This window comes from Dipodomys spectabilis, unplaced genomic scaffold (genome assembly GCF_019054845.1).
Source record: "Dipodomys spectabilis isolate Male_0828 unplaced genomic scaffold, ASM1905484v1 ptg000252l, whole genome shotgun sequence".
In the NCBI taxonomy this organism is placed as follows: Eukaryota; Metazoa; Chordata; class Mammalia; order Rodentia; family Heteromyidae; genus Dipodomys; species Dipodomys spectabilis.
In genome coordinates this window covers 654,514-681,541 of record NW_024870929.1, presented here as the reverse complement: position 1 = coordinate 681,541, position 27,028 = coordinate 654,514, and the positions used below count along the sequence as shown (strand labels likewise).

Here is a 27,028-nt window from a genome sequence, read left to right as displayed (position 1 = left end):
AGTACCCAGGCCTGAAGTTCAAACCCCAGGACCAACACACACACACACACACACACACACACACACACACACACACAATGGTGAAATTCCATTTCCCACCTACAAGAATGATGGTTATAATTAAAAATGCAGACAGTTCCAAGTGTTCATGAAAACGTAGAGTAACTGAAGCCCTTGTGTCTTACAATAAAATTGTAAAGCAGTTTAGTCCCAGGGAAGAAGTTGGGCAGTTCTTCCCAAAAGTCAACATGAACTTACTTGTACATATGACTCATGAAGTGTGTGACTAAGCAAGCCCAATGTTAGGAATTCAGTAGCCAAAAATAAAAAAAAAATTAAAAAAGAACCCACGAAGGAAAAAACACACGCACACAAAGACTGGTATTGGAATATTCCTGGCTGATTATTCATAAGAGCCAACGTTGGAAACAATCCAGGTATCCATCAATTGGGTAAATGGATAAACAAATGTGTTACCTATGCCTAGAAGGTGTGTGTGTGTGTGTGTGTGTGTGTGTGTGTGTGTGTGTGTGTTTGTGTTTCACAAATAACCATCAACTTACTTTGCGTAGCAAAGGCTGACTATTACATTTCTACCAGCAGTACAAAGACTTCCAATTCCCTAACCAACTTGTTGGTATTTATTATTTTCTGCTTTGAGGGTAGTATGGCTTGAATTTTCTCTCTCTTTTTTTTTTTTAAATGCTGGTACTGGGGCTTGAAATCAGGCTCTTGGTACCTAATTTTTTCCACTCCAGGCTGGTGCTCTAGCGTTCAAACCACACCTCCCCCTCTGGCTATTTGTTTGTTGGTTCAAGTCTCATGGACTTGGATATCCAGGCTGGCTTTGAACTTCAGGCCTCAGATCTTGGCCTCCTGAGTAGCTAGGATTACAGGTGTGCGTCAACCATACCCAGCTCTCATGTGCTTTTGACTTTCAGGTTTGTCAAGATGGAAGAATGAAATAGGGTTTATTATCCCATCCCTTAACTTGGTATATAAATGGTTAACTTATACAATGGGGCATGTGCTTTTCTATTTCAGCAAATAGCAGAAATAAACCATGCTGTTTTATACAGAACATAAGGACCTAAACAAGTACTGCTGACAGTTAGGCTAAGTCTATGTTTAAACCCAAGTTGCTCTGATAATCTCCTATGAAGCAACATTCCAAAAAATAATGTGCAAGGCAAATTTATCCACATTGAAACATGCGGATATGTTTTGAAAGATTTTCTTCAGTACATTAGTTTCACTTTAAACTCTGCATTTAAGTTACATTAAGAAGCTGAAATTAAGCTATAAAGATAACACTTATAGAGCCTTGAAATTGCTTTCTGAATCTTTTCCCCTCACAAATGCCATCCTCTCCGCTTTCCCTTAAAGGAAAGAAATGAAGAGAAAAAAGATACTTTTCCTACCTTTTCACATTTAACACATCTTTTGCGGTTTTATTCAAACTCTAAGGCAGCTATTAAACTATTATAAACATAGATTATGTAATAACAGATGTAAGTTAAACCTCTGCTTTCAATATTGAACATGATATGTATCCGCATACTTTGTATATATGAGTGTGTATGTATATACAAAGATAAACTTTTTGTGTAAATATATACACAAATATAGGTATATATATATATCCACAAATATTCCATTTCTTATATACCTTTAATCTGGAAGTTTCTATAAATGAGCAAGATTTTAACTCCCTAATGGTCTTTTGAAAATTTTAGAAACCAGGACTTTTCTCTTTTTTGCCTGTACTGCTGCTTGTACCCAGGGCCTGTCTTCTCTTGCTTAGTTTTATTCTCTTTGGGCTGGTGTTCTATCGCTTGGGCTGTACCTCCTTTCCTGCTCTTGCTTGGCTAATTGGAGATGAGAGTTTTATGGATTTGACTCCAACCATCATCCTCTGTATCTCAGCCTCCTGAGCAGTTAAGATCACAGACGGGAGCCGCAGCCACTGACAGAACTACTGGATTGTTACGCCCGTCTTTGGGCTTGATCTCCTGGCCCTCGTGGCTGTTCCTGGACATTTTTGTTCAAGGCTAGTTAGTGTTCTACCACTTGAACCATGGCTCCATTTCTTTGGGTAGTTAATTCCAGATGAATCTCACAGACTTTCCAGCCTGGGTTGACTTCGAACCGTGATCCTCAGATCTCAACCTCCTGGCACCAGGCTAATCCTATTCATTTTTAAGTGAGGACTTCCCTGGCTATCAGACATCAATCATAAAGGCTTTTTTTCCTCTTCTATCAATATAAATTCTTGGAGAGAATTAACCATGTTCATTGTGCTCACTGAAATAAATATTAACGTCTGTCAAGTCCATTTGTATCAAATTCCATTAAGAGACTAGGATTCTGCTTGTAGAAATACTGACAAACATTCCTTTATCAAAGCCGTTACGAAGTGCTTTTGCAGTCTCAACACTCCAGACAAATCCTCTGGGAATTGCCATGATTTTATCATGTAGAACTCAAGGGAAACACTCTTCTCAGTCACAATCTGATGTTGGTTTCCTCCCAAAATGCTTAATTCACCCATCTTCCCTGTGTCAGGGGATGATGGCACTAGCCACTATCGAAGGGCCAGGGGGAGTTATTAAAAAAGGAAAATAAGCCGGGCACCCTGTGGCTCCCGCCTGTCATCCCAGCTACTCAGGAGGCTGAGATCTGAGGATAACGGTTCAAAGCCAGCCTGGGCAGGAAAGTCCGTGAGACTCTGATCTCCAATGAACCACCAGAAAACCTGAAGTGGCGCTGTGGCTCAAGTGGTAGAGCCTTGAGCTGAAGCGCTCAGGGACAGAACCCAGGCCCTGAGTTCAAGCCCCACGATTGACAAAAGAAAAGAATAGGAAAATGAAAGTATTGTGCAGATGGTGAGCATGATGCACTAGACCTCCATGGTGATGCTGACTTGCCCCAACTCCCACCTCATGCCTGAAGTAGAGGGAGACATTGTCTTATAACACTGCTGTTCCCCCCCCCCCCACCAGGGCAAAGGACTGGACCTCCCATGGTCTCTGTCTCCTATGTGTTTATCTGAGTATACAAAAGGGAGGCTGGAAAGATCCAGCAATCCCAGTTCTGGGAACATATCCAGTGGAAATGATACCTGACTGTTGAAAAGATATCTGCTGTGCTGTGTCCGCTGAAGCCTTCAGTACTCACACATAGTCACATTGATGTAGAAAGGATATCTCTCTCTCTCTCTCTCTCTCTCTCTCTCTCTCTCTCTCTCTCTCTCGAATACTATTCAGCCTTCAAAAAGAATGCAGCCTTGTCATTTTCCACAACGGGGGCGGGGGACAGATCTGGAGGGCGGCATGTTCATTAGGTGACATAATCCAAGTGTAGACAGACAAATGGAATCTCAGTTATATTTGAAGTTGAACTCATACAAGAAAAAACAGAATGGTGGTCATGAGGGCCTAGGGTAGAGTTGGGGAGGTGTTGATTGATGAATAAAGAAAAGAGGAAAAAAAGAAAGGAAAGGGAGAAGAAGGGAAGCAGGGAGGGAAGAGGAAAGGGAAGTGGGAGGGAGATATGATACCAAAGAAGAGGGGGGAAGAGGAAAGGGAAGTGGGAGGGAGATATGATACCAAAGAAGAGGGGGGGAGGGGGGAGGGAAGGGATGGTAGGGGACAAACAGAGGAGGAGGGAACAATCCTCGATAAGAAACGCACTCATCACCTTGCTCGTGTGATTGTAAGCCTTCTGTACAATATTTTCACAATAAGAAACGTATTAAAAACAAAAAGCAAAACAAAAAAACCCACAACCATACCTCCTCCTAACTGCCCTTTACTCCCAAGAAAGTGACATTATAGGTTCTGCATTAAATACATTTATTTGCCTCAAAGGAGGCATTTCTCCTTTTTCTTTTCAAAATATTTAAGAATGTGCACGTTTAAATTTCGGCTGTGTAGTCTTTTGAAAAGTAATCGACTTTTTAAATTAGAAAGATGGTCTTAATTTTTTCTTCACCTAATTTTCTCCTTCTCTCCAACCTTTTCAAGTCTTCACCTATTTTTTTTTCTGTTCATATTTCCAAAGTAATTCATGAAATATTTTCTTGATTACAAGAAGTGTATTGGAATACCTTGTTCTCTTATGCTAAGATTGTGTGTGTGCGTGTGTGTGTGTGCACGTGTGTGTGTGTGTGCGTGTGTGTGTGCGTGCGTGAGTGTGTGTGTGTGTGTGTGTGTGTGTGTGTTTGGATTTAGGGCTCTATCTTTGAGGGGTTTTGTTGTTGTTGTTCAAGGAGAGTGCTCTTACTATTTGTGCCACAGCTCTACTTCCAACTCTTTCCTTTGCTTTTTTTTTTGTTAGTTAATTGGAGATACATCTCACAGACTTTGCTGCTCAGGCTGACTTCAAACTGTGATCCTCAGATCTCAGCCTCCTGAGTAGCTAGGCTGACAGGTGTGAGCCACCAGCACCCAGCCTGAGATTTTTTTAAATTTCTTTTTAAAAGTTAGTACTAAGGTTTGAACTCAGGCCTTCACTCTGGCTAAACATGTGCGCTGTCACTATTCTACTAATCCCACATGTTTAAATTTATATTTCTCTGCTCTCCTAACTAAATAAAACTGATGAACGTGGACTTATCAGCATTACTGATGAACCAAACTCATTCGCTAACAGTAGAACGATCATGTAATATATACGTTAAGGGTAGACCAGAGTTCTGTGTAGGTTAGCAATAAATGATATTACTTAATGATGATATTTTACTGTTAATTTCTGCTCTTGCCAGTTCTATTTTTCGTTGGGGGAAAGCACTATAGCGGCAGATTTCCACCCTGCCTTCAAGGAGTTTACTTACCACGGAGTGAACAGTTTGGCACAACAAATTAATGGTAGATATTTTTGTCAGTGCCTAAGTTTCTGATTCCAAATTCTCCAGATGGCAGTGCGACACCAGGCTCACAGCCAGTGGAGAAGCTGTGTTTCTAGCAATTTGGGGAAAATATGCTATTAAGGACGGAATGGCAGAAATTTACCATCTCTACAATTAATGTGGGGTTCACGTTAGAATTTCAATAGGCTGTTTTTTGTAGCGTCTCTCCTAACACTGGAAAGTCCTTCCTTAACATACGTACGTAAAACTAGCACCTTCTCGAAAAGGTTCACATCTCACTATTGTATTTCACGGTGACGTAACAACCATTGTCCAAATACCATCATACTATTCCCACATCCCAGCCCCAAAGAGTAACAGTCCATACAGGTTCAAATATGGCTCCTGTCACCTCCTTTAAAACTTGACCCGAGTCATACAAAGGGGTTTCCATTCCACAAGTCAGATTATGAGGACAGTTCCTCTTTCTCCCCCGCCTCTCCCCACCCCAGCCCTCCCCTCTACATGTGACTACGTGTAGAGTTTGTATTCGTGTACCCCATGGAGATGTAGGTACGCATACACATATCCATAGCCACGTATTCACGTCTATGTGAATTCCCTCTACATTAGCTCATGGCGTCGCCCTGCTTTGGCGTCCATGGGAGAGAGTAAATTCTGGTGATCACTCTGGAAACAGATGAAGCTTAGGTGGCTGTGTGTAGAAGACACCGCAGTCTCTACAGTTCACATCTGTCTGGGGCTGCAGTGGCTCTCACTAGGAGCTGGCATGTCTAGGGCCACAAAATGCTGAAATCATACGTTTATTCGAGCAAGAGAACATGTTGCTTTTGAAAACCAAATCCGAAGTATGCACCCCCTTTTACCTTTAAATGAAAGAACAAAAGTTCTGAGTATATGTGATTTTCTTTTTTCATGAGTAAGTTTTCTTCCTTTGGAAGTTGCCCATCACTAAATCGCCTTTCACAAGGACTTGATCTAACTATTCTATTATCTAAACAATGCAGGGAATATTTTTTCTTTTCCATAGTGTGAACTCCTCAGGAGTCAAATAATGTGTGTTTCCAATTCAGAATTCCAAATGCAGTGATTGGGAAGAACTGCTTTTGCTCACGTTTTTTTTTTTGTCATTCCTATAGATGTTTGAATATCACATTTCTTCTCTAGTAACTTGGAAAAATCTTAATTTTTTTATGTATGCTGAACCAGAAATAGGCTTTTAAAAAATACCTTAAGAAATGTAATCATGCCTACAGGAATCATTTTCAAGGAGAAAGATACAATATTCCTACAATGTGAAACTTACAGGACATGATATTGTTACTGAGTCAGTTTAAATGTGTAATTTTAAAAAAAGATGATCAGTTCATGCGTTTTACTGTGCGTATTTTTAACTTGGAAAGCTAATCCCCTAGGGCACAGTTATGTTATAAATGGTTTCATAAACAATTCAGAAAAGTGACAGAAAAATTCCTCTTCTAATCATGGATTATATTACCTATCACTCATTTTTTATCAAGTTGAGAAAAATATATCAATTCTGACCTTATTTTTTTAAAAAAGGAGTAAACTCCGCAAGTCTTCATATTTGAAGTGAATTACCTTTTTGAGTCTTCATGTAATCTAAGACTTGGGAGTGAAATCTAGTCCTTTCTGATTGAATGGAATAAAAGAAATCATTATTCTAATACAAAACCTCCTGTAAATTTAGTAAATTTAATTATATCTTACTAAAATTGTTCATTCTTTCTCTAGAAAAGAGCTTATAATCACGTCAGCCTTCTCTTCATTTAGATCATAATACCTGAAAACTGTAAGCAGTATATACATATTTTCTGGTAGATATATGCTGGTTCCATTTCCATTGGATCATTTATACTGCGTCTAAGAATCTGTGACAACCCTTGTGAAATTTCATCCCTTGAAATTTCTCCTTCGGCTGGGCACCGATGCTTATACTTGTAATCCTAGCTGCTCAGTAGTCTGAGATCTCAGGATTAAGATAAACTCTGTGAGACTCCAATTAACTATTAAAAACGAAAGCCAGAAGTGGAGGTGTGGCTCAAATCATAGAGCTTCAGCCTTGAGCAAAAAAGTTAACCCACAGACACCTAGACCCTGGGTTTAAGACCCAGTGCTGGCAACAAAAATAAAAAAGATTTTCTTCTGAAAAAAAAATCAAGTCACTTACGGGAGTATTTCACATTAGTTCACTGAAGAGCGATTCTTCTTTATATAAGTTGTGTTATTACAGAAGTTCCAACTACTATGGTAAAAGGTACCCATGGAATCTCAAGACAAATGGATCGGAGGACGTATCTATTGGATGCATCTATTTGCATGTGTGTTGTAAAGTGTAATAACTTCTTTCCCACCAAGACTGTTAAAACCTTCGCAGAGTACTAAATGAAGATCTCTAGAGTATTAATCTCAGTGTGAGATATGATTATTTGAATAGGATTCCACCGACTCAGAAGGCTATCTATCGCTGCAAAAGTAAAATTTTCTTTTAATTTATTAACCATTTGCTCAAGACCCTTTACTTGGTTACTTAATAAGAATTATTAAGTGCCGGCTGAGTGGAAGCATGTATATCTTAGAGAGTTTCCTTTAAAAGTCCACCCCTCAAGATAATTTGAAATTTGTCTCTGTTTATATCAGGAAGTAAAGTGAACTCCTGGCAAGCATCCCAGTTTATATCTATTGTGAGTGTGTGTGTGTGTGTGTGTGTGTGTGTGTGTGTATTTATCAGTGTAAGTAGCCTGACCAGACAACGCTGTTCCAATACTTCTAGTTCTTCTTTTTCTTATTGCCTGTATTGTGGTACCATGAATGCTCAGAAAAATGGTGGTGGTGACCCATTTCAATAAGTTAAAGATGATCAGGGGGATGAGATGGGTAGGGGAAATAAGGAAGCCACTGGGACTGTGGATTCTTTTATGATGCAGTGTATTACACATTTGCAGTAGCGCAGTGGGGAGCGTTAGGCGGAGGGGGCCGGGGAGCGAGGCTGCTGCCCCTTCCATGGACACTGGCGATGAGTCTGCTCACTTTGCATCAGGACAGGGCGATGCCCGTTCCTTCCAGGTGGCCCTCTCCTCTCTCTCCCTGCTCCCTGGGCTGTAAGATGGCCTCACTGAGGTACCAGCTCTTTCCTTCAGCATCTCCGGACATGCACAGCACCACCCGGAGGAAAGCCGGGGTGCGTGGAGTCCCGAGGTGCATGGGTGCATTACTGACGGGCGCCTCCTCTCGCTCTCTCTCCCCCCACAGCAGTTGTATGCTGCCCAGCTAGCCGCCATGCAAGTGTCACCAGCAGGGAAGCTGCCCGGCTTAGCCCAGGCCAACCTCGGTGCTTCTGTATCTCCTACCAGCATTCACACCGACAAGAGCACAAGCACCCCGCCGCCCAAAAGCAAGGTACCTGTGTCCACGAAGCGTTTCACGACCCACCCGCAGGGGCTTATCGGCGGGCTGTGGCCGGCCAGCTAGACTGGGAGCCCAGGGAAATGTCCAGGACACCTGTGCGGAAACATAGGGGTCTGCTTTCAATCATGGCTTTGTTCAGCAAGCAGAGATGTAGCACGGCTACAACAAACAGAGGTGAGAAGCAGGGCCCAGTGGCTCCCGCCTGCCATCCCAGCGACTCAGGAGGCTGAGATCTGAGGATCGCAGTTCAAAGCCAGCCCGGGCTGGAAAGTCCGTGAGACTCTTACCTCCCATGAACCACCCAGAGAACAAGAAGCGGTACTGTGGCTCACATGGTAGAGCGCCAGCCTTGAGTGAAAGAGCTCAGGGACAGCGCCCAGGCCCAGGGTTCAAGCCCCATGACCAAAAAAAAAAAAATCCCCCCAGAACATATGTGAGATACAGTGATTTAAGACATGACTGCCAGTCTTAACAGTAGATACCTATGCTCGTAGCTCACACCTGTAATCCCAGCCAATCGGGAGACTGAGATCTAAGGATCACAGCTCAGATAGGAAAGCCACGAGGATCTCTTATCTCCAGTCAACTAACAAATACCCAGAAGTGGAGCTGTGGCTCAGGTAATAGAGTAAAAAAGTGAACAAGCTAAGGACCTGCACTCAAGCTCTAGTTCCTACACAGAAAAGAAAGAAAAAGAAAGGTATTTGTACAAAACAGCCAAGTAATCATACTGCATGGTCCACAATAATGAGCTTTATGAAGTACATAGTTAGAATATGTTGGAGGAGCCTATCTTCAGTCACCAGTGATTGTGTTTGCCAATGAAGGAGCGATTGAAATAGTAGGATTAGGACATATGGAGTGTTTTTAAAATGAAATATCAATAACTGTTATAATGTGGAATAGCATCGTTGCAATTTTAGATACAGATTCTTCACTCATCCACTGAGATTATCGTGTAATGAAAATAAAGATAATAATAGTGTTAGAAGTGAGACTGTTTAGAAACCATTTTGTCTTAATGTATGTGTCTCAGGGAGAAGCAGAGAAATAGATGTGAAATGTGTTTGCATTTGTTGAACTTACATTACATTCTGTGAATACATTAAGCTTCCTGTGAAAGCGGGCAGAATGACCACACAGTTTCCCCTTGCCGAGACTCTCTCCTAGTAGTCCAACTATACTAGAAAACATCAAGTGGGAAACTGAACGTTAATTCAGCACCCAATAGTACGTTTTCCTATCAAGTTTGCCTCCCTTCTGCATTCCATGGATTGCAGCGATCTCCTAAAATGATTTGGATCAGAGTAGACACAGTAGTTGAAGGGAACACACAAGCTTGGAATCCTCCATACTCAGGAAGCTGAGTTCTGAGACTCTTGGTCCAAAGCAAGCCTGAGTAGAAAAGTCTGCGAAACTCTTTGTCACCAGTGAACTACCAAAAACCCAGCAGTGGAGGTGTGGCTCAAGAGGTAAAGCTCCAATCTTGAGCAAAAAAAAAAAAAGACAAAACCCATAAAAAAGGGAGAGGCGCTGAGTTCAAGTCCCAATACTAGTCTGTGCACACACGCGCGCGCACGCGCACACACACACACACACACACACACACACACGAAACGCACCAGATAAATGAATTATAAGAAATAATGTGAGGGAAAAGAAGTCCAACAAGTAAAAATAGTCTTTCTCCATCCAACTGGCTAGTGAAGGATGCTCCCGTAAAACCCTCCATTCTCCCACAATGCCCAGCTCCCTTTCTGTGTGGTTAAATGAGAAGTCCATTTGGGACTCCAGCATGATGTAGACAAAGACCGTGCACCATGACTGCCGGCAATGTGTGAAAATCCACAGTGAAGCGCCTTGCCTCCCAGGGACAGGAGAGGCGAGCCACACACCCCTTTGAAGTCCTGTTTGAGCTGTGCAGTGACATCCCTTAGTCTGCGCTGAATGTTCAAGTCCAAGCCCCGGCCTGCTTTGCTCGCTAATCGCAGCAGTGCGTAGATTTTTTTTCAAACAGGGTGATCATGGTAACATTTATGGGATGAAGTTGAGTTCTAAGGCAGTGGTATTTCGGCGTCTCCACGGGCCAGCAGTTGTAATGTGTTGCACAGACAGGCTGACTTCGAGCACAGCGTGACATGGAAGCCTTACCGTACTCTGTTTCTTTCCTTGGATTTGCTAGTGCAGACGCCATGTTTCATGAAGAGGCTTTACAATAGGGCATCACACATTAGGATTTTAGGGTAGCATGTCGATCACTTTTACATTGATGAGCAGATTTGTTTATTTCTTAGTCTTTGTATCAGGAATATCTTCTCACCAAATCACTTCTACAAATAATTAGGAAGTTTTGAATGTCAAACAGTCTTGTCCACTCGTTCCTGTTCATTGTTTATTCACTCATTCATTCATTCAGCTAGCCAGCCATCTCTCCACCCAGCTACCCATCTATCTATTCATACAATTATCCATCCATCTATCCACCCATCTACCCATCTAGCCATCCATGTATGTATCCAGTCATTCATCCATCCATCCATCCATCCATCTCTCAGTCATCCACCCATCCATCCACCCAACCATCTATTTACTCATCCATCCACCTAGCCATCCACTTATCCAGCCACCTAGCCATGTACCTCCTCATCCATCCATCTGCTCATCTATTCATCCATCCATCCATCCATCCATCCACCGATCCATCCATCCATCCAACTATCCATCCATCCATCCATCCATCCATCCATCCTTTCATCCATCCATCCACCCATCCATCCATCCATCCATCCACCCATCCATCCATCCATCCATCCAACTATCCATCCATCCATCCATCCAACTATCCATCCATCCATCCATCGTTTCATCCATCCACCCATCCATCCATCCATCCAACTATCCATCCAAATGTTGACTGATTCTTTCTGAGGTAACACTGGCCAATCGCAGAAGGTTTGTTTTGCCATAGATAGGAAACATTTTTATGAGCGACAAGGCAGTATATTCCCTTAGGCATCGCCACCACATGTAGTCAGCACACAAGAGTTCAGTTGTTTGGTTCATGTTAAAAGTTTGGTCCCAGGTTACAATTTTATACCTCCATCTATTCAATCTGAATGATTGCTTCTATTGCCTGGATTGCATATAATTTAGAAATATAATTTAAAGTTTAGCTCTGGAGTCCAATCAGTTTTTAAAATTAGTCTTCAGGGGTTGGACTGTGGCTCATTGGTAGAGTACTCGCCTAGCATGTGTGAAGCCCTAAGTGCGATTCCTCAGTCCCATCAGAAAAGCCAGAAGTGGCGCTGTGCCTCAAGTGGTAGAGTACTAGCCTTGAGCAAAAGAGCTAAGTGGTAGCACCTAGGACCCGAGTTCAAGCCCAAGTACTCACACCCCCCACACACACACACACAAAATATCCATGCTAGCTGGGTGCTGATGGCTCTCCCTTGAAATTCTAGTCACTCCTCAGGGGATACTGATTCAAAGCCAGACCTAGGCATCAAAGTCCATGAGACTCATCTTACCCTCCCAAAAAACCAGACATGGAAGTGTGGGTCAAGCAGTAGAGCACCAGCCTTGATTAAGAAAGCTAAGAGCAAAAAGGTCTAAGTTCAAGCCCCCAGTACCAGCACAAAACAAAGTAAATTACAACAAAAACAGCCACGCCCAGTTAATATCATCTCTGTCATTTTCATGAAGCACACCCCACCCACTCAGTGAATAAAGAAAGGCCCAGGACAACCTGTGAATTGGTATTCTCATCACCCGAGACCAACATTTCTACATGAGAGCGTGAAGGGTTTTTTTTTAAAGAATCAAGTATGAGTGTCCTGCGGGAGGTACGGACATCGCTGAATGCTTTATAGGTCATTTTTGTTTCATATCTCTATTAGTCTAGAACAGTCCCATATCACCTGAGAGCTCAGCATTAACCATCCCCTGACGCGATGGTTGAAATAATAAAGGACGTTTGCTGTTTGGAACAATGGCATGGGAAGTTCTATCCGGGAGCTCCTCTAGGCACAGCGATCTTGCTGACAGCTGTCAAAAATCAAGTGATTTCTTTCTCTGAGTTTTATCACCTGCCCCCCTTCCTGGATGTGCCTTTTGCCTTAGCTCCCATAAACAAAACTTATTTGCAATTTGCAAAAAATAAAAGGGGGGGGGGGAGAGAGGGAGATCAAAAGGAGGAGTTTCCAAAGACTGTAAAACTGGGCAGCATGAGTCTTCTATGGCCTGCTGTTTTTAATCTGCTGTGTGCCAGTTGGAGGCGAGGGGACTGTGAGGCTGTGAAAGGAAGAATAATACCGAGAAATGATAGAGTGTCTCTGACCCCAAGCTCAGCCTGGAAATCCAAGACATTGATTTCACTTAGCATTCCTGCTGAGAAATCTGGCGGAGTTCAGTTGTAATAAAAGAACAAGATTCTGTTCTAATGGTAATGGCGTGTGACAGACACATCACTTTGTCTGTCCTCGGGATCAGAGAGAGCAGAATTGGGAGAAAGGTCACCTGACCCGCCCGGGGGGTGTAGTACAAGTGCAGCAGTGAGCTTTGAACTGCCGCCTGGGAACATAATTATTTATAATATTAAATGATAAAGAAACCTTTAGAAGAGAACTCAGAGTGGACCTCGAGAAACTGCACCCTGGAAATGTGAAAAGAAGAAAAAATTTAAAAAAGAAAGAAAGAAAGAGCACACGAAAGGAGAGCTGGTCTATTCAAACTCTGCCTTTCAGAAGGTGTGAGGCTTCTTGGCTTGTGTGGCCCTGAACTTCACTGGTTTGTGGACTGTTTGCATCATCCCCAGAGAATTGCTAATGCCTTCATTTTCGTAGTCACCAACCAGATACAGCTGTATGTTTCCTCTAGCACTTAGGCCTTCATGGAAGATGGCTTCACACGGAATCAAACCATCTTCCGATCCTGGATATTCCTAAGCAGTTAGGATCGAATCATATCCATACACTTATCTCTTTAGCCATCATTAAAAATTGTCCCCTATTTTTTTAAAAAAAATAGAACAACTCAGGGGGACCAGGTGGCTCAGTGGTAGAGCGCTTGCCTCGCATGCATGAGGCCCTGGGTTCGATTCCTCAGCACCCGAGAAGCAGAAAAATCCGGAAGTGGCGCTGTGGCTCAAGGGGTAGAGCGCTAGCCTTGAGCTGAAGAGCTCAGGGACAGCGCCCAGGCCCAGAGTTCAGGCCCCACAACCATCACCAAAAAAAAAAAAAAAATGGAACAATTCAAGCAAATATATTTCACTGTTGACAAATATTTCCAGGGCTCAAGTGTCTTTACCACCAAGCTTACAGCTAAATATTGGCAAAGAACCGTGAGCAGAAGTCTGGCATTTTGAACCTGGGTGAATAGGAGACACCATGGCGTGGGACATTTTAAAACAATTCCGCCTGTTTGTATTAAGAGTAGGTTTCTGATTAAGGTGCTGCTCAGCAGTGCTGGAACTGGCATCGCATCTGCAATAACGTGGCATCAACATAGTAAATCTGCTTTCGTAGCTCAGGTTCCTTGGCGCAACACTCTGTTACGTGATGTATTCATTAGCTTTCCAATTGGTTCAACATACTGTTTATTTAACTAGATTCTCTGTCTGTCTATGCAGTCTGTTAAGAACCTAAATAATTCTATGAAGTACTTGATCTTTGACACATTTCTTTTCTTGGAACACATTACTTAAAATAGCAATAATAAGCCGTGCCCTGGTGGCTCCCGCCTGTCATCCCAGCTACTCAGGAGGCTGAGATCTGAGGATCACAGTTCAAAGCCAGCCCCGGCAGGAAAATCCACGAGTCTCTTATCTCCAATGAACCACCAGAAAACCAGAAGTGGTGCTGCGGCTCAAGTGGTAGAGCGCCAGCCTTGAGCACAGCGATGCTCAGGGTCAGTGCACAGACCCTGAACTCAGTTCAAGCCTCAGGACTGGCAAAAAAAAAAAAAAATAACTAAATAAAAGTAGTAATAATAGAACCAGGAACAGACTTAGAGACAATTATTTGATCTGAGAGTCTGTTAATTGTAGCTGATCGAGAGAGCCTCATATCACAGGCAAACGAAACCTGGAAATATCGTATCTTACGTTTTATGGGTCTCTTTTATTTATTTTTTTTCTTGCCATTGAAAAACTAGCCACCTCTTGGGAAAATTCAAAGTGCAACTTGTAAATATTGCTACAAAATATGCCCCCTGATGGTGGATGGTGACCTCTGTATTGTCTGCAGCCACCAAGAAGAGTTCATTTGAAAAGCTGATGACAAGAGCGAATTCCTGGGTGCCTGGAGTTTAACCTTGGCACGACCTTGCTATGCCCCCTCCCCCCACTCACAGCTGCGTCCCTGTCAATGGCAAGAACACACAGATCGCCCAGACCCGGTTTTTTTTTCTGTTGTTCTTTTGAAATATTTCTGACAGTGGTGTTCCCATTTGCACAGCAGTAGCGCCTTGGAGCTTATGAACAAGGGGGAAAAAAATAAAACAACAAATGTCTCTGACAAGGCTAAGCACTGGCTGTAACCAGCTGACCAGCCACAATCACAATGCTTTTTGCTTCCAGTGCCCTCATACCAAAGATGGCCCAGCCCCGAGCTCAGGACCTGTTACGCGATTGTTTTCTGGTCCACGTTCACGAGCACAGAAACTCAGATCTTTCTTCCAACTTGGTGCTTCTGTGCGTAATACTTACGGTGCCGGTGGCTCAGCCACAGCCCCATTTCTTGCTGTACGGCACGTCGTTCTGGTGGGAGTCAATACAGCCATGCACACAGATCTGCAGGGAAGAAGTTCTGGAGGGGATTGGAGGCATATGTAGTAACTTGTGCTAGCATTTTACACTGCCAAATGAGATGGAAGGCAAAATACAAAAGCGCACACACACGCGCACACACACACAGTCTAACCACAGCCAATGCAAACTCTAAGAGCATTGTTTTTTGTTCTTGTTGTTGTTTTGGTTTTGTGTGTGTACGTGTGTGAGAGAGAGAGAAAAAGAAAGAGAAAGAAAGAGAGTATTAGCACAAAATCATCCTTTAAAGATGTAGCACAGCCATGAAGGAAATTTCCAAAGTTTAAAATGGACCAGGATCCAGGAACAGGTGGCTCACACCTGATCTGTAGGGATCATGGTTCAAAGCCAAGCTCAAGCAAGAAAAACAGGGAGACTCTTATCTCCAGTAGACTACCAAAAAGCCGGAAGGGGCACTGTGGCTCAAGCGGTAGAGTGCTAGCCTTGAGCCAAAGAAGCTCCGGGACAGCGCCCAGGCCCTGAGTTCAAGCCCCAGGACTGGCCAAAAAAAAAAAATCACAATTAAAAAATAACAAGGACCAGGGAGTCCTAAGGCCCTATGGGAAGTTATTTCCATCGACTGAAAGGAAATCCTCACACTGCTCAGCATACCTTTAAACTGACTTAATATTTTTTCATATTTCATCTGGACATGAAAAAAAAAAACATAAAGATATGTTTAAAATGTAAAAGTCCGTAAGGTACTAGATACTGTTTTGTAACTTATTCCTAAAGGGTTTTTTTTGTTTTGTTTTATTTGTTTGTTTCATTGTTTTTCTCGGCCTAAGCAATGCCTCTGAGCTTTCGTGCTGAAAGCTAGTGCTCTACCACGGAAGCCACCGCTCCAATCCCAGCATTTTAAAAATGTTCTTGTGGCTAATTAGACATAAAGAGTCTCACAGACTTTCCTGCCTGGACTGGGTTCAAACCACAATCCTCGGATCTCAGCCTCCTGAGTAGCTAGAATTAAAGGCATGAGCCACTGGCGCCCGGCTCTGTTTCAACTCACTCTTAAGAGTTTTTTTCAGGTCAAGATCTCAAATAATGACTCCTTACTACCCAGGGCTAGAATTGATCTCTGAATGTATCTAAAGATAATCCACTGTAGTGAGATACTATTTAATAGAAGGGGCACTCATTACTCTCTATATGTCAGCCTCAAATGACACCACGGATCTGTCCTGAAAACAGTTGGGGCTGGTAACTCGGCAGATTCAGTTTCTCCTACAACTCCAGGACAGAAAGAGATACTAGCCCTCACTAATTATGACTACATTGAAATTGGCCATTTTCTATTCTTAACGCTTTTAAACACTGGCAAATCAATTAAATGCTAGAATCTCGCTAATACCTTACTCTGTATAGCTGCTTTGTGCTTTTATTGAATAGCGATTGAGCCACCCCCCCCCCCCGCCCTCATCTCTGGGATTTCATTATCTGGGAAATAACTGTTTTGTGAGCCTTTGAATGCTCTGTGGACGTGTCAGATCCACGAGGAGCCTTCATTTAAGAACCACCACCTCGTAGAGTTCAACAATAAATGTGGCCGTAATCATCACCACCACAAACTGGGCGGGAAAAACATTTACACTGGAATATGACACAGTCACCCCGTGATTTTCAATAAAATAGTTTTCCCTTTTTTTTTTTTTTTGTGGTTCCATGCTACTAAACTGAAATATGTTAAATGAAGTGTTACCAGAGGATTCCCTGTGGTGAGCCCCCCCCCCCCCACCTCATCTGTATTCAATTGAAGAGAATCGCAGACAGCACAGTACTTAACCAGAGGCCTTCCCAGCTGGCTGCGATTCATGTCCTCCGAGTTTGGTTGTTTTTTCGTTTTTTTTTAATTTTATGCACTTCTGTGCCAGTCCCTGGGGCTTGAACTCAGGGCTTAGGCATTGGCCCTTAGCTTTTTGACTTAAGGCTTCACTCTACCATCTGAGCCACACCTCCCCTTTTGGGCCTTTTTTTTTTTTGTAGGGGGGTTCATTGGAGAAAAGTCTTAATACTTTCCTGCCTGGGCTGGCTTTACACCAGCATCCTCAGATCTCAGCCTCCTGAGTAGCTAGGATGACAGGTGTGAGCCACCAGCACCCAGATGGAAATATATTCTTAGGACTCAAAGAAGGAGTGGCTATGAACCATAGCAGTATAGTAAAAATTACAGATCCAAGAGTCAAATGAGTTACAATCTCAACAGTAGACAGGTGAATACACAGAGGGTTTGACTTAATGTCCTTTGAATCTGACCGGATGGGGCTGCGTGTCACTATCCTGATAATGACAGAGTCCCTATGTCACACACAGAATAGTGATCTCCATCAGGCTTTATAAGAATGCAGAGGGTGAGGCCAGGCGGGGGGGGGGGGGGGGGGGGGGGTGGCGGCTCACGCCCATAATCCTGCCTATCGGGGAGGCTGAGATCTGAGGATAGAGATTCGAAGCCAGGCCCAGGAAGAAAAGCCCATGAGACTCTTATCTCCAATTAACTATATATATATATATATAAAAAAAAAGCCAGGAATGGAGTGGTAGATCAAAGTGGCACAGCACTCAAAAACTCAGAGATGTCACCTAGGGCCTGAGTTCAAGCCCCACGACCAGCAGGTACACACACACACACACACACACACACACACACACACACACACCATGGTTCAAAGAAGAGGATATTGAACCCATGCTGTGATAGGAAGAGCCATACAACTGTATTTTTATTTCTGTCCTGAAGGTAAACAAAAGTGTATTTTAAAGTAAAAGAAAGCCATGACCGACCCCAAAAAAGAGCACCAGTATTTTAGAACATTATCCTCAAACACAGATTCAACCCAGCAGAGATCCTCTCCCTCAATACTTAACGTTTAAAATGTTCTAATCTAAAACACAACCATTAAAACCTAAATTTCATAGTGAATTATAAACAGGAGAAAAAAAATCAGAACACAAGAGTATTTAGTAGAGCCTCAAAAAACCTCATTTTCTTTTCAGAGTCTGGCTGCTCAAGAGACTGAGATCTGAGGATCAAGGTTAGATATCTCAGAGACTGGGCTGGGCAGGTGGCTCGGTGGTAGAGTGCTCACCTTGCATGCACGAAGCCCTGGGTTTGATTTCTCAGCACCACATACACAGAAAAAGCCAGAGGTGGCTCTGTGGCTCAAGTGGTAGAGCGCTAGCCTTGAGCAAAAGAAGCTCAGGGACAGCGCCCAGGCCCTGAGTTCAAGCCCCAGGATTAGAAAACAAAATAGATCTCTAATCTGTAGTGTTCTTCTCTTAGGACTTACAATTTTTTTTTTTTATTTTGGCTTCCTAAGACGTACTCTAAAATGGTTGAAATTCTTTATTCTCTACCATTCTTTATTCTCATCATCACATCTCAGAATGATTCTCTTTACTAATTAAATATTGGCTAACTCCATTCTTTCCATAACACACACACACACACACACACACACACACACACACACACACACACACGAGATACCCCAGGTATAAATTTCTTCTTTTAAAAAATACAATAAACTCGAAAGTCTTGATTAGGATGACAGAAGAGTATCTACGTATTAATTTACTTATCACATTTTTATCTGCATTTTTCTCTTGAGGGAAGAAATACGTCCTTCATTTTTTATTTCAGTTTTACAAAACAGATCAGAAAGAAATCAATGCCATCACTAAATCAACATAGACAGGGGAATCAAAGCAATAAAGCTATGGATCACGTTCAAAACTGAAGACAGACAACTCCAAAATCCTGACCAGCGAGGGCTTAGATAAGTGGGCGACTTTTATCTTTTACACGTTACGGAAGATTAAGTGAGAATGGATGCCCGAAGGTAGTCATTCAGAAATACACTAACCCCTGTGTGTTTACAGCGACACACAGCAGACCATGTCTGTGAGAGGACATGATGCTAAACATTTTTCTTTTTGCCGGTATTGGGGCTTGAACTCGGGCCTGGGTGATGTCCCTTAACTTTTCCACTTACAGCTGGTGCTCTACCACTTCCCGGCTTTTTTTTTTTTTCCTGACTAATTGGAGATCAGAATCCCTTAGATTTTCTTGACCAATCTGTCTTCTAACTTCCATCCTCAGATCTTAACCTCCTGAGCAGCTGGGATTACAGGCGTGAGCCACTAAGCCCAAACAACAGGCTTTCTTAATGGCCCGCAACACTGAATTTCACTAACAGCCAATGGATTGTCAGAGGCTGACAGAGTGGTCGAAAGTTTCCACCAAAAACAGCTGTGAGTTTCCCTGACCTTGATTCGTGAACCCATCACAGCCCTGGGAGAAAGCCTTCTTTCTTCCCTCTGCTGACCTTCACCGAGGTGATTGGACCTTTCTTAGCATTCGGTGCTCCCTGTGGGAGGCCCAAGTCTTCCAATCACAGTATCTCACAGCTCTGGTGTGAGTCGGAGCCCGGCTCTCAAAGAAACGGAACAATATTGTGATTTGGGATTTTTCAAAGGGATTAAAAATGACAATCTTTCACTTCAGAGAAAACCGAAACCCCAAATTTCCTCTTCTCAAGTTGTACAGTAGCAAAGCAATATGGAGGAAAATACGTATTCAACTAGGTAATTATTACTTTGGGCCAAACCTTACTAACAATATTAGGAAGGGGTCAGATGATCACCCTTTCAGAAAACCACAAATTATACTATCTTCACATTTTGTTGGGGTACGCTGTAAAACCCACGATCCGCATTAGGATTTGATAGGGAACACTTTTAAATCGAGCCTTTCAAGAACTAAGGGAACTTTTTTTTTTTCAAGTCTATTATATAATTTGTCGTGCAATTTTGATGACTTTTGGCAGGGTGGATATTTCATAAATAGGAGAAAAAGAAATTGAGGCAAGAAATAGAAAGGCTGAAATACTGCAAAAAAATCTTTTTTTTTTTGCGATATTTCTAGTAATACTTAAAATAACATGAGAACAAAATATTGTTGTGAAATGTGTCTTCCAAAGCATTGTGACAGCACTAGGAATGTCTTTAAATAGGTACAGATTTGTGTTTTCTTTACTTCTCCATGCAAGCCTTTTGAGGATCAAAATTTCATTTTAAGTCAGTGGGAGCTCAGGATTCAGGCCAGCCCTCCATGAGTACAGGGGGAGGCAAGAATTTTGGGTCAAATGTTGGAATTTTTGAATGCCAGTCTTCACGCAGATAATGCTGTCATTTATCTTAAGAAAATGACAGTTTTAAGAGAAACTCTGGGTACTTTTATTTTGGTTTGGTTTTCATCCATCATTTTCCACTAGCATTCCTAAACTTGCACTAAGCTAGACTTCAGCTCTGTTTTAGCTGGGACTATAATAAATGCACTTGCAACAAAATGAGGAGCAGAATGATCAAATCCAAAAGAAAGACTCTATCAGGTACACTTTTATCAGCTGCATGATAAGTGTCTCTCCATTTAATATGCTGTCAATAAACGTTCACATCAATTCAAGATATGAATTTTGGGCTCTGAGTTGTCAGCGCTTGTGGACTAGTTTTCAGATACCAGTTTTTGTGAAGTTTCACTGATTCAGACAGCAGGGTCTAAGCGAAGGTGTCCGTACAGGGGCTCTTTTTTAATATCGGTAATGTGAAAAACAAATAAAATCAGTAGTGCGGGTTACTCTCTACTGTAATATAAAACTGGGAGCTGTTGTGTAAAGTTATTACTCTCTAAACTATTGACCATATGAAATAAAACAGTGAGAACTCTGAGACAAAAATAAAAACAGTAAAATACGTTTTTAAAAACATGCATTCGGGGCGGGAGGCATGGCTCAAGGAGTAGAGCACCTGTTGAGCAAAAGTAAAGTTCAAGCCCCAGTACTACCAAAAAAAAAATCCTTTCAGGACTTTCCTGAGTTCCACTGAAGAACAAGACCCAGGCACAACACACAGAGTTCAAAATACATAACTCAATAAAGCCCAGCAGTGATGAGTGACTCAACCTGTCACCCTAGCTACTCGGGAGGCTGAGATCTGAGGATCATGGGCATGAAAGCCCATGAGACTCTTTTCTCCAATTAACAGCTGGAAGTGGAGGCTCGGTTGGTTCAAGTGGCAGAGCGCCAGCCCTAAGCAAGTAGAGTCCAGCAAGAATAAGAGGCCCCGGATTCGGGCCTAATACTCGTACCCCACACTCCTACCCCTCAAAGAAACCTGTAAAGCAAATACACTCATTTTATCATTTCAGTTCCGTCTAGGCAACATGATCCAACGCTCTTCTGCCATGATGTCATTACAAGGACTATATAAAATCTTCCACGCCAGCCAGACGGTGAAATGCATTATTCTTCTAACGTTATGGGCTGGGAAAAAACTAAGCACCAGACATTACAGCCGAGTTCCACTACACATTAATTATTTTAATAGACTGTTTCTTAAATGAATATCTGATAAATCAGTCTGCCATCCCTCACGCTCCGTGGCATGCCTAACTCACTGCAGACACTTTAGAATCATTACGCCGTGAGAGCGAGACTACAGATTCACGATGGCGATCATTAAGACCAAACGCTTTCCGGACGCTCACTTCTGAAGCTTTGTGTAAATCTTGTCTGACTCTCCTTGGTCTCCGTACCTGGAGTTTTACACTGAAGACGCAGGATGCAAAAGTCAAACTAAACTTCCCTACGTTGAGAAAAACAATGGATTTCAGATGAATTAGCTCAAAGGTCACTTGACCTCGATTTACAGCTGGTGCCTGCAGGTCTCCGTCCATAGACCATGCAGGAATTCTCTGTCTTCATGGCAGAGACTTCCAAGAGAGGTGATGGCCATACAGAAAGTCAACTAATCCCACATTTTACATCATGCCCTGGAGATACAACACGTGTCCTAGCAACGGTGCCTCTTGTTCCCATACTACCTTGGGCTCCCCCTCAGACCTTTCTTCTTCCCATAATCCTGTGAGCTCCCACCCAACAAATCAGAAGAGCTGGGGTGGAGCAAGCCATCAGTGCACAGCCCAGGAGAGGAGAGGGAGGAGGAGACTCTCTCTATAACAATGGCCCTCCTAAACCTCTCCATTTGACCCCCCAAACTTTGAGCTCCTATCCACAGACTCTGTGGAGTCTGTGTTTCGAGTCTGTTTTGCCGCCTTCCCACAAACTCGCTCTTCCTGCCGTAAACACGTGGACTAATGAGGGTGCACCCTCTAACCTTCCAGGGAAGTTTCCAGGAGTCAATCAGAGGATTAGGACAAAGAACACAATGACAACATCACCGTTAGGAGCCTGTGATGAATGGAGAGCCGTCAGTGGCTTCCTTCTGCCCATCCGTTATTACCCCTGGCTCCACCTGACATTCCTGTCTCTCTCCTATGTGACTGCAGTGGTTCTGTCTGCCAGGCATGTGTTTTAGTGACGTTGCTATTTTTCTGCTCTCCTGTTTTAATCTCACTTGTGGTTTTGGTAAAGATGTAGGCGAGGAGCACAGGTTTCTGTTGTTGTTGTTTATATGCAGGTACAGGCAGGAAAGCCACCCCAACCTAGGGATGGTAGGGGAATTTGATTGGCATAATTCGTATTTCTTTGGTTGATTTTTCTAATGCTGCATTAGTCTATGAGATCTTTGGGGTAAGGAAGGGTGTGTGAGAGAGAAAGGGAGAGAGTATGTGTGCTTGTTTGTATGTGTGTTAGAAAGAGAGAGGAAGAGAAAGGAGACTCGATGGCAGAGGAGAGAGGAGATGGGAGAGAAGGTAAAGAAAAGAGAGGAGGAAAAAGGAAAGCGGGGAGAGAGGGAAGGAGAGCTAAGATTTCTCACTTTGGGAGTCCTTGCCTAAGTTTTATACATACCTTCAAGCAGAACGGTGAAGATGAAAATAAGAGTAAATGTTTCAGACGCTTCACAATTATAAATGTAAGGACCAATCAAGTGGGGCCAAAAACTCATTTCCACCTTCACATTGATAGTCCCCAATACCTTAATTCCTCTAAAGCATTTGTAAAGGCTTTTGGAGGTTTCCGTGTGGAGGTTCATAAGGAGAGCAAGTATGGTGATTGGCAACATTCTTAGTGCCCTGGGCCTCTGTCTAGCCCTTGTTCTGAAGAACTGTTAATGACTGTAAAAAGATAACAGCAGTCATCCAAAGGTAATGAGGGCCAAGGAATAAAATCACCAGCATGATGAGGATTTGGAAGTGGTCTGGGGATGAGAGGTTAAAAGAAGCTGGGTCTGAAACGCCATTGAACTCAGACCGGCTCAGGTTCTATCTGTTTTCATCAAATGTTATTGCTGACGCTCATATTCCTCTCATTCTTCCTCTGTGAACCACAGTCAGAAAAATTTACTAAGCAGAAGTTTTGTGACTGGATTTCAACTTGGGCCCTGTAGGCTAAAAGGTTCTCCACGTAGCATTCATCTCAATAAATACAGGGACGCTCTCTCTCTCCAATCTACCTTTAGAATATCAGGTTACATCAAGAATCACCTAAGATGTCAAAAGGTAAATTGAAAGTACTACAGAGAAAGGAGAGAAAATATAAATACGAAGAGAGAAGAAAGGGAAACATGCGGAATGAAGAATTTTAAATAAAGATGGGGCGGTTTTATTACAAATGAAGCTGTTCGAAGGCCAAGCTTGGTAGCCTAGGCCTATAATTCCAGATGTGCTGGAGATTGAAGGATCCCAATTTAAAGCTGGCTCAGGCACCAAAGAGACAAGAGTCTGCTCTGAAAAATAACTAAACGGGGCAGGAGATGTTGCACAAGTGTGCGCATCATTTGCCTAACAAGCACAGGACCTGGAATCCAATGAAAGGTCCATACTGAAAATAAACAAGAGCCCTTTTTGGAGTTTCTTTAACTCAGGATAGCTGGCTGCCCCCTCCCCCCCCAGCTTTGGTTCCCAGCTAATAATGGCTTCATCCACATTTGGCAATATCTGGAGACGTTTCGGTGACTGTAACTCGGGCTGGTGCCACAACCACGTCATCCTTTTAGGTGGGGACTTCAGCCGTCCATAGATGCTCTACATGTCATACACAGTAAGCCCAAAACCAAGAGTTTTGCAGGCCAACATAGCAATGATACTGAAGTTGATCATGTGATCCAGTCAAGTGAGAAAAACAGATGAGGTGCTCCATCCAACAGGAAGCGACCCGTGGCAATGTCTCCTTTGACCTGGAATCAGAAGTCAGACCGCCACTGCGGTGACGTCCCTCTGACTGTATTAGTAAACCTCCACCCGTTGTGGGAGAGGACCAGCATCCTGACCAGGGAGCAGGCACTGCCGAGCGCTCTCCGGAGCTCACAGCTGGATACCAGAAGCTCATGCCTTCTTTCCTAGCTACTCAGGAGACTGAGACCTGAAAATCATGCTTTGAAGCCAACCTGGAGAGAAGAATTTTGGAAACTTTCACCACCAATTAACCAGGAAAAAGCCCAAAGTGGAGCTGAGATTCAAGTAATGGATGAGTGAAAAAAATGCTAAGGAGACTGAAGCCAGGAGTTCAAGCCCCAGTACCAATATAAAGAAGAAGAAGAAGAAGAAGAAGAAGAGAGGAGCTAGATGTGGGTGGCTCACGCCTGTCATCCCAGCAACTCGGGAGGCTGAGATCTGAGGATCACGGTTCAAAGCCAGCCCGGGCAGGAAAGTCCGTGAGACTCTCATCTCCCATGAACCACCAGAAAACCTGAAGTGGCGCTGTGGCTCAAGTGGTAGAGCGCCAGCCTTGAGCTGAAGAGCTGAGGGACAGCGCCCAGACCCTGAGTTCAAGCCCCACAAACTACCAAAAAAAAAAAAAGGAAGAGGAGGAAAGCAACAGCACATTCTTTGATTCAGATACTTCTGAGATGCTTTTCTTCCATTAAAAAGCGATTATAAAATGTACTTGACTTCTAAAAGCCACACATGCTGCTTCTTCTGTTTTTAAACATATGTGTGTGTGTGAGTGTTTGTAATTTGTAGTTTACAGAATTGAGGCATTAAATCAAAAACTAAATCAGGAGACAAGGAAAATCCTCTGGTAGGGTAGAGAAGGAATAGACAGCAATGTAAGTAACAAATTAAGCAATGCTATTGGAATAGCCCTAAATTAATTAAGAGCCAACAACTCAAATGCAAAAGAAAGACACGATTACCACAGTGAAGCAGAATTCCCCATCTACACTTCTAGAGTTCACTTACTTTCAAGAGAAATTAAAAGGTGTACACTAAAGTGTAAGATGGCAAGGTACGGAAGCTTAATGAGAAAGTCCAGCACATTACCTTGAGCGAAATAACTTAACGACCAAGAGAAGGAAGGATGGCATCAGAATGGCAAAAGTGTACAGAGAATTCCTGGAGAGCTCCCTTCCCCGTTCACAAGGGCTTCGGCAGTGTGCAAATCCAAAAGCATCTGGTCATAAAAAGCACCATCAAGCCTATCTGTTCTGTAAAATAAAAGACACGATGTTTCGCTACCTGCTAATCAAGTAAGGAATTGGGACAGCCGCTTGAGTAGAATTCCTAAGGCATCCTAGACCAAGAAAGTAATTGTGACCTTGTCAGGATTTTCTTTATCTTATTAACTCCGATTGAAAGGATCTAGAGGGGGCACCCCCATTCCGACCGATGCCGTCTAGAGGTGGGAGTCGTTTCTCTGTGGATCAGAGGACGAGAAGGTCAAAGCATTTCCAGCAGAAGGAGCCACTTTGTTGGAAAGCAGTGAAACAGACCCTCTGTGGGAGTCAAATAGAGTCATTTCAGGGGTTCATTTTTTATAAAGAGACTCCTCCCCTGTCCCCTCGCCCAGGTGGTGCACTGGTTGCTTAAAAGCTTCTGTTTGTCCCACTCAACGCTTTGGATTGGTTCAGTGGGAACCCACAGCATTGTGGGAAGAAGAAAGGGGTGAGTGGGGACCCATGGCATTCTGGGAGCCAGGCCACCGGCATGGGCCACACGTTACCTCTGTATCTCTAGCAGGTCCCCTTTCTCCCCCTCAATCCCTTTTGCAGACCCTCACGCGACGTCTGTTTTAATTTTGTAGGAAATCTCTTCCAAATCACACAGAAGAAACGCCTTGCTTGGGTGGGAGAGAGAGCAGGGCCCTCCCCTCCCCCAGAATGGACAGGGTAGAGGAAGAGAGAGAGGGAAGGAGCGTTGCAGCCCTGTTGCTTACCGTCCCGTCCCTCCTTCCTCTAATAAGATTATCCCGTCAGAGAGGATAATCCCCCGTGGGTTTCATGGATGTCTAACTCTTTTCCATCTGTTATTCCTGCAACTTATGTCACATGAGCGCCCAAGACAGAGCCGGGATAATTGTATTTCTCACACCATAGAGAGAATGAAGCCTGCAGCATACTACACATGTACACATACATGCATAGCAATACCCCTGTCCGTCTCCTATGACCATTGGCTACTTGAAGTGTCTTCATAAATGAAATTAATTCAAATGCATAGACACACTGTCCTCAAGGGATTCAGCTTAGAGACAAAGCACCATCAGCCTATTTAGGGTAAACATACTTCATTGCCACAGAAAACCTGAGCTTTGAAGACCCATGTCTACATAGCAGTTGATTGGTACTATGTTAGTGTCCAGCATAAAATAATGATTGATAGAGTCAAGTGTCGGTAGCTTACAGGTATAATCCTAGCAAGTAAGGATTAACAGCTAGAGGCCAACCCAGGCAGGAAAGTCTATAAGAATCTTATCTCCTGCGAATCACCAAAAAGCTAGAAGTAGAGCTGTGGTTCAAGTGACAGAGCACTAGACTTGAGTTGAAGCCCCTGGACTGGCATCTTGGAAATACTATATCTTGGAAATACTATATAATAGATAACGATAAGTAAATGGATGCCCAATTGCATGTGTTTTATCTATTCTTATCTGTTTTCTCTAATCTCAAATTATGGTTGATTTCCAATTAATAAATATATAAGGAAATATTAAGAAAGTGGAATTCTGAGACACCTGTGGTATAACGTGAGC

At 43.1% G+C, this 27,028-nt stretch overlaps 1 protein-coding gene across 1 annotated transcript in view; it reads left to right on the top strand.

The window, feature by feature from the left end:
- The window catches only part of Sox5 (SRY-box transcription factor 5), a 383,729-nt gene that overhangs the window by 309,263 nt on the left and 47,438 nt on the right, over positions 1-27,028 (top strand). Inside the window, exon 9 of the mRNA XM_042699480.1 lies at positions 8,144-8,290. Within this exon, the coding sequence (XP_042555414.1) occupies positions 8,144-8,290 (147 nt within the window). The remainder of the gene's footprint in view (positions 1-8,143; positions 8,291-27,028) is intronic.